Source organism: Citrus clementina, unplaced genomic scaffold (assembly GCF_000493195.1).
Source record: "Citrus clementina cultivar Clemenules unplaced genomic scaffold, Citrus_clementina_v1.0 scaffold_3, whole genome shotgun sequence".
NCBI lineage: Eukaryota > Viridiplantae > Streptophyta > Magnoliopsida > Sapindales > Rutaceae > Citrus > Citrus x clementina.
Genome location: NW_006262339.1, coordinates 91,059 through 99,566, shown reverse-complemented (window position 1 = coordinate 99,566; position 8,508 = coordinate 91,059). Strand labels below are relative to the sequence as shown.

Genomic DNA, 8,508 nt, shown 5'->3' with positions numbered 1-8,508 from the left:
CTTATGTAGGTTCTTTTCCTCTTATACTTAATAGTGTGATATCTAAGCATCTCATGTAAAGAATATTGAATAACAAAAAGTTAAATTTTTTTTAAGCACTCTGTGTAAAAATTTTTAATGAAATATAAAATAAAAAATAATAACGTGTAAACTTTATTATTCTAAGTATAGATTTAGTCAAATACTAACCTTAACGATCAATAATACAGAACAAAATTGGTGAAAAGATTTAATAATATCTAACTAAACATGCAAAATAAGAACCATAAGCATCAAAACATACATGTAAGGAATTAATTAACTAAAAAGAAATTTATTTCATTGAATAGGGCATCATCCTTAACTCTAGAGTAGAAAATTAGAAAGACATAAAGAGAATAAGAACAATAAAACCAATCGAATCCATGTTCTAGTTGAGATCTCTAAAGTCCTGCATCTCTCTGCGAGTTTTGTTGCATCTGTGTGCTAAAAGTCGATGGCTTGTCTTTATATATATATAACAAAGAAGCCAGAGACTGCCACATTACAAGACGGTGGAAGGAAATTAAAAAGTCTTGCAAGTGCTCTCCACTTTAACTCCAAATTAAGTTATCAAAGTCCATTTATTTTGCTATTGCTACTCACATGCTTTTCTTACAAATTGGGAAAGAGATTTAACTTAAATTCAGTCTTAAGCCCAATAACAAAAAAGTTAATAATCTTTTATTCTCTAATATTTTTTCCTAATGAAAATCACACTCCCTTTTATAGGGGTCACTCAAGGCAAGATAATGTTAGTGGAATTCATCATTATCAAGGTGAGTTTGGCACTTAACGTGGAATGGGATAAGGTTTACCCAATCTTTCTTTCTTGACTGAATTGAAAAGTAAACCCTGTTGAAGAGTTTGTTCGTCTGCAAGACTCAAAAAGTGGGTCGTACTAATCAGGTTTCGCATCTTCCCTTCCTTATGGTTTAATCAGAGACCGGGGACTAAAAGTATGAGGTCTTCAAGTGTCTCTGGTCGATTGTTGACCAGAGACTGGCAAAGCTCAAACTTTATAGATAGCCTCTAGAGAATGGATATCTTCAACATGTGTATCCTACTCTCATATGAAAACCCAACCTCAGAAAAACATCATGCTTTCTTTGCTTTGTGCATTAAGTAGGACTCATATGATTCATCTTTCTCAACTTTGGTTTTGTCTCTTTGTGTGTGTGTGAAAATTATTGAAGGATTTAAAGTGTCGAAAGCTTGTCAATCATCACATTGTAGTGTATATTCGAAAAGTTATAAAGATCCTTGCATGGGTTAAAACAATTGTTATGTATGTGATATAATCACCTTAGTGAATACTGGATAAAAGAATGATATGTCGATGACATGAATTTCATTGAACTTTAGAAGAGCTCCCAAGACTATTGACTAATTGAAAAATGAATTTGGAATGAAAGATTTGGGAAAAACTAGGTACTGTCTTGAGCTACAGATTAAGCATGGACTTAATGTGAACTTTATTCATCAATCACTTTATACTAAGTACCCCCAAAGAGGACAATGAACAGATACTTGGTTTGGAGGTACCGTATCTAAATGTAATTAGTGATTTGATTATTTAACTAAATGCATTAGACTAGATATAACATGTTCTATTAACTTGTTAGCTAAATTTAGTTCTAAACCAACCTCAAGACTTTAGAATGATGTTAAACACATTTTTTATTATCTTTAAGGAACAATTGATTCAAGATTATTTTTATTTTAATGAACCAAAAAAAAGACAGATTTTTTTTTTTTTTGGTTATGTTGTTGCAAGTTATTTGTTTAATCCTTATAGAGCTCATTAAAAAAAAAAAGGTTTTTTTTTTTTCTTTTAATGGTATCGTGATTTCTTGGAAGTCCATAAAGTAGACTCTTGTTATTACATTCTTTAAGCACTCTAAAATCCTTGCATTGCATGAGACAAGTTGAGAATGTATATGATTACGACTTGTCATTCATCATATTCGGAGAGCCTATAAATTATCTTTGAGAGTAGATATCCTAACAATAATTTATGAAGATAATGTTGCTTACTAGCTCAACTCTGAGGAGAATGTATTAAAGGGGACATGAAAAAGCGGTATCACTGAAATTATTCATGAGTTCCAATAGAACAAGAATATTGACATTAAGCAAATACGCTCTATAGATAATTTTGCCAATATATTAACTAAATCTCTACCTACATCAATGTTTGAGGAGATAGCATATTGGATTTGTTTGCATCAACTGATTAGATTATCAAGTTGATACATGTTACCATCAGAAAGAGCACTCATCAAAAAGACCACTAATAAGAAAGAGCCTGGTTTTTATTAAGAAGAACTTAGAAGATTAAACTGGACACATGCACACTATATTCTGTTTCCCTTAATTAAGTCTTTATCCCACTGAATTTTATTGGCAAAGTTCTTAACAAGACAATTTTGAAGCATGATCAAAAGCTATAAATAGCAACCAATTGTTCGTAAATGAAAATATAATTTAGAGACCGAGAATCGAACACGTGAAAGCTTAATCACTCTCTGTGCAAGCTTATATTCCATATATTATTCATTTGGCTCCTTTAGCTTTTAATTATTTACATTATTTACTTGCATACTTTGAATACTTGTCAATATGATTCACGACAATTTTCTTATTCTTTTCTTTAATTTGGTTAGATATGTACGTAAGCTCCACCATAATACTGCTTTAATGCTACAATCTTTGTCACCAACAATACCATTATCCCCAAAAAAAAAAAAAATGAGAGACATCATAACAATGATAAATATGCACATAGACATAGGAAAAGTGATCAACAGCTCAAGTTGAACTTATCTAAGCTTGTGTCAATCATAAAGCTAGAACAAGCTAGATACATACAAAGATTAAAGGACCAATATATATATATATATGATATGCAGCAGTCAGAAATTTGGCTAGTAACGGCTAATTAATATTGCTAGTAATAAAAACAGGAATAAAATTTATAGACCCAAAAAAGCAAAAAAAATGAAAAAAAAAATTGTAATGTCAGATTAAGTGGATGGGGCTAAAAATCAGGGAAGAGGAGAGGGAAAAAAGGCTAGTCAGTCTCCTCTCCTCCTGCGACTGCAAACGCTGAATTGGTGCTTTGTCGTTAATTTGTTCCCCGTACGTTCCGTGCTGTCCCGCCAATTCTATATCTGCCACCAATTTTGGGGAAAAAACAATACAAATTAATTTATTAATTCGTGTAAACTTTTATTTAATGGTATAATTTATTTAACGATCACAAGTATTTGTTTAATCACATAAATTTTTATTATAATTTTTGTTACTATTTAATTTTTTTTAATAGAACTTTTAAAGTTTAAAGAAATTATTTTATTTCTACTAAGAAAAATTTAAATTTTGAGTTTTTGAAAGTAGAGATTGAATTTTTTTTAAATATTAAAATTTTTAAAATATCATTTACTTATTTGATAATTTTATTTTATTATTTTCATAATATAATTTTAAAAAAATTATCTAATGAAATAATTTCATAAATTTTTAATAAAAATTTTTATTGATGACCAAATAATTAAAATATTTTTAATAAAAATCTTATTTATAAAAACTCTACTTAAATAAGCTATACTTAAAAAATTGTATCAAACGAAGTCTAAAAAAATGAACAAGATCTGAGTAGTGGCGGATCTAGAAAAATAATTTATCGGGGGCTAAATTAGATAATAGTAAAATATAAAAAATTAAAATTTTGAATATATAAAATATTTGTAATTAATCTCTACGCATTTTTATATTTTAAAAATATTATGCAATAGACTCATTATCAATATTATTAAATTTTTTGTTTCTTATATAAACAACCAAACTATCACTTATCCTATCCAATTCCAAAAATGATTCTTCATGAGTTGTATTACTGAAAATGTTCGTTCTACTATTATTATATAAACCAGAAGAATTAACTATATTTTTTAGAATAGAAAATATTTTGAGTAATGGACTATCATTATTTTTAATTAAAATATATGTTTTATATTTCTTAAAAGTCAAAATTTAAATTTTATGGGATTATATTTTGTAGTGACTATTTTACTAAATTTAATGGGGCTAATTAGAAAATTAAAATATTTTTTTCTTTTATTTTAGACTTCGTTTGAGTAGCTACTCTGTGCCTCCTGTAATGGCGGAGACCTTAGACTTTTTCGTTTTTTTTGGGGGTAATGAAGCGAATGATACCATTTATTATTATTATTGTTAAAATTATAATATGCCATCTCTCTCTCTCTCTCTCTCCCTCTTCTATTTCTCTCCACTGCCTTCCCCGGGCACCTGCTTCCCCTAGTTTTATGGAGCCTTCCGCTTCATATTCGTAACATCTTAATTATTAGTATTAGGAAGGGCACTCAAAGAGTTCCTTGTTTAATTTGCTTCAATATTATATTTGTTTTAGAAAACTCGGGGACTCTAGTTAGTTGTGACTCACCTTCTTCAGGTATGCCTTTTTATCTTTGGTGAATGGGAAATTTAAATTTTAATTATTATTATTATTACAAGCACGCGTGCATAGATTATTTTCTCTGCTGGGGTTTCCTGGATAACTTTAAAGGCTACGTGCGTGTCTTGACTTAATAATAATAATAATAATAATAATAATTAAACTGAAGACAGGTTCTGCAGAAGTTCATTTGGTTTTGTGAAAGTTTAATTAATTAATTAATTAATTGTTATTTTGAGCACTTATATTTAGATAAAAGAAGTTAAACAAAATGATGACAAAAATAATATATAACAGTCACCATTCACCAACACATTAATCTCGATCGGATACATACACTCCTTTTATCAACGTGTTATTTTCACTTTGTATTTTTTTGGTTTAGTGTCAATTATTGCAGCTTTCATTATTCATGATATCAGCTTCCTCCTATCGTTGGTATCCATAACATAATAAACACAGCGGGGACCCAATAATTTTATTTTCAGAAATCTCATTGTCCACCTGTTGACTTGAATATGATACAAAAGGTAAAGTTTGAGCACTTAAGTAAGTGAATTGCTTCGCACTATATATAGTATAATTTGCTATGGGTATGGCTATGGCCATGCTACGAGTACTAGTTTGTTCCAGCTAGCCATTAATTTGCGTCTCCCTCAGGACTCTGGGCTCAGCTTCCAAGTTCTGTTTGAAATATGATGATGATTATTATTATTGTTATGTTAATTGCAGGGACTTAAGGATGGCTAAGGAGTACAGTGGATCACCGAAGCCTCACCAGCTGGAATCAAAGAGAAAACGTCTCACATGGGTCTTAGGTGTGAGTGGCCTCTGCATACTGTTTTATGTTTTGGGAGCTTGGCAGACAACCACTACTCCTATCAATCAATCTGAAGTGTACACTACTAGAGTGAGTTGTAATATCAATGCCCCTCAAGCCGGGGATGGCGAACTGAATCCGTCATCACTTTCATCATCAGCTGCCCTAGACTTTGAGAGCCATCATCAAATTGAAATCAACAGTACTGTTTCATTGCATGAGTTCCCACCTTGTGACATGTCGTACAGTGATTACACACCTTGCCAAGATCCAGTGAGATCAAGGAAATTTGATAGAGAAATGGCGAAATACAGGGAGCGGCATTGCCCTAAATCAGAAGAGCTCCTACGTTGCCTAATACCAGCACCACCAAAATATAAAACCCCTTTCAAATGGCCTCAGAGCCGAGACTATGCCTGGTATGACAATATCCCCCATAAGGAGCTCAGCATAGAGAAAGCCGGCCAGAATTGGATTCAAGTGGAAGGTCACCGTTTCAGATTCCCTGGTGGAGGTACCACCTTCCCTAATGGAGCTGATGCTTATATTGACAACATTAATGAGCTAATTCCTCTTACTGGTGGAAACATCAGAACTGCAGTTGATACAGGCTGTGGTGTATGTAATAACAATCTTACATTAGTTATCTCATCTTGTCCTTATTTGATAAGCTGATACTTAATCACCTTTATTTCTTCTTTAATTATCATGTTAAATTAATTAAGGTTGCAAGTTGGGGAGCATACCTTCTGAAGAGGGATATCCTGACAATGTCTTTTGCCCCAAGGGATACACATGAAGCACAAGTACAATTTGCACTCGAACGGGGAGTTCCTGCTATGATTGGCGTCATCTCTTCTAAGCGGCTTCCTTACCCAGCTAGGGCTTTTGATATGGCTCACTGCTCTCGTTGCTTAATACCTTGGTATATGTACGGTAGGGTGTGCCCTGCCGATGCCCGTCATCTGCTTTTATATATAGGAGATTGCTATATGTTGATGTTCTGCATATATTCTGCAATTAATATACAACAAAATAAATAAATTAATTTATAGAAGAATTCAACATTAACTCTTGTACCTCTTTACTCTTTTATTCAGTGGTAGCTACTAGCCAGACATTACATACAACGTTGCAATTACAAACATACCATCTAAAGAGTTAATGAACTATATTTACATATTATTTTTAAATGTTATGCACAGATGGATTGTATCTACTCGAGGTGGACAGAGTTTTGAGGCCTGGTGGTTATTGGATTCTCTCGGGACCTCCTATCCACTGGAAAAAATACTGGAGAGGCTGGGAAAGAACCAAAGAAGATTTGAAACAAGAACAAGACACTATTGAAGATATTGCCAAGCGCCTCTGCTGGAAGAAACTGATAGAAAAGAATGATCTAGCTATTTGGCAGAAGCCCATCAACCATATTGACTGCAATAAGAGCAAAGTTGTTTATAAAACCCCCCAAATATGCGGACCAGACAATCCAGATACTGCTTGGTAAGTGGTAACTCTCTCATCATGATCAGTATTTCTAGTAATTTATCACCAATAAATCGTTAATTGACATTTACATTTGTCTATTTTAGAACAATACATTTATACCTTTGTTGTTGTTAACTAAGGCCCTTATTTTCATACTAATTGGAAAAAAAAAAAAAAAGGTACAAAGATATGGAAGCTTGCATAACACCACTCCCAGAAGTAAGCAGCTCAGATGAAGTTGCTGGTGGTGCATTGGAGAAATGGCCCGAGCGGGCGTTTTCGGTCCCTCCCAGAATTAGTAGTGGTTCATTATCAGGCATCACAGCTGAAAAGCTCCGAGAGGATAATGAACTATGGAAGGACAGGATGACATATTACAAAAAGATTGATGGTCTCTTCCACAAAGGACGATACAGGAATGTAATGGACATGAATGCTTATCTTGGGGGATTTGCTGCTGCGATGTCAAAATATCCAGTGTGGGTTATGAATGTGGTTCCTTTTCATTCAAATCCAGACACCTTGGGCGCAATATATGAACGGGGTCTCATTGGGACATATCAAGATTGGTGTGAGGCATTTTCGACATATCCACGAACGTATGATCTTATACATGCTAGTGGTGTGTTCAGCATATACCAGGACAGGTACAAATTAAACAAAAAAAAAAGGGAAAATATTTTTCCATATGCTTAATTAATAATCAAGCGTTTTCATCTTTTACAAGTTGTGATGTGTTATATACTATTAGCTGAATCTGGTGTTTTTATTAATTTGTGCACTGAAGGTGTGACATTACCAACATTCTTTTGGAGATAGATAGAATTCTGAGGCCGGAAGGGACAGTTATATTTAGGGATACAGTAGAGATGCTTCTGAAGATTAGGAGTATAACAGAAGGAATGAGATGGAAGAGCCAGATTATGGATCATGAGAGTGGACCGTTTAATCCTGAGAAAATTCTTTTTGCTGCCAAAACGTACTGGACAGGTGCATCTAAATAGAAACCACACTAGTGCAGACTTGTACACTTTTCATTTTTCCTATTTGCTCGCAGCAGCGTTTTTGGTGTTTAGACATTGTAGGAGTAATTCTCCTTTGAACATGTGAGCCTTGGTTGTCGTGTCATCATTTGTCTTTGGAACAAAGGGAAATGCTTTTCCCTCATGCTCTGGCTGGAGCTGACTTGTGCAAGACGGGAGACTGTTCCAACCTCCAATTATTTTGGGTTTGTTCAATGATTGATATTTTAGCATGTAGCTGCTATATATATACATAAAATGCTGCAAGAACAGAGCCATTCAATTCAAATAATTTGTTTGGAAAAAAAAAGCTTTGCACTTGCACATCAATATTCTTACTTAAATTTGCTTGCTTGTGAAATGTGGACGGAGAGCTGCCTCCCTCCATCGATATCAACTGTAACCAAAATAAAACCTTCAAATTATGGGAAGGCAGGTTACCCACTTTCCAGAGAGAGCCAACCACCTTCATCCATTTTCTATTTCTGTTGTTGATTTGGTAATGGACGCTACAAGTAGTAGACTAAGTAGCACATTTACATTGTTGCAACTTGCAAGCAACAGTGAACCTCTTAGAAGAAAAGACGCACTTTGTTTGCATACGAAGTAATTCCATCAAAATGAAATAATTTAATAATCTTAACCTTCAAACTTGGGCGGAGCCAGTATTGTAAAATTCAAGC

General features: G+C 33.3%; 1 protein-coding gene across 1 annotated transcript; it reads left to right on the top strand.

Moving 5' to 3' along the window:
• The first annotated feature begins 4,275 nt into the window (after window positions 1–4,275).
• LOC18047355 (probable methyltransferase PMT18) lies at window positions 4,276–8,038 on the top strand. The gene is made up of 6 exons (XM_024189581.1): window positions 4,276–4,492; window positions 5,228–5,933; window positions 6,041–6,251; window positions 6,521–6,818; window positions 6,983–7,450; window positions 7,591–8,038. Exons 2-6 carry the CDS (start codon window positions 5,238–5,240, stop codon window positions 7,805–7,807), a joined length of 1,890 nt encoding a protein of 629 aa, XP_024045349.1. The 5' UTR covers window positions 4,276–4,492; window positions 5,228–5,237; the 3' UTR covers window positions 7,808–8,038.
• Window positions 8,039–8,508: the final 470 nt, after the last annotated feature.

Coding starts and splice junctions, on each gene's coding strand:
- LOC18047355 (XM_024189581.1), top strand. CDS start 5,238: ATGGCTAAGGAGTACAGTGGATCACCGAAGCCTCACCAGCTGGAATCA. Junction 5,934..6,040: donor CAGTTGATACAGGCTGTGGT/GTATGTAATAAC, acceptor AAATTAATTAAG/GTTGCAAGTTGGGGAGCATA. Junction 7,451..7,590: donor TTCAGCATATACCAGGACAG/GTACAAATTAAA, acceptor TGTGCACTGAAG/GTGTGACATTACCAACATTC.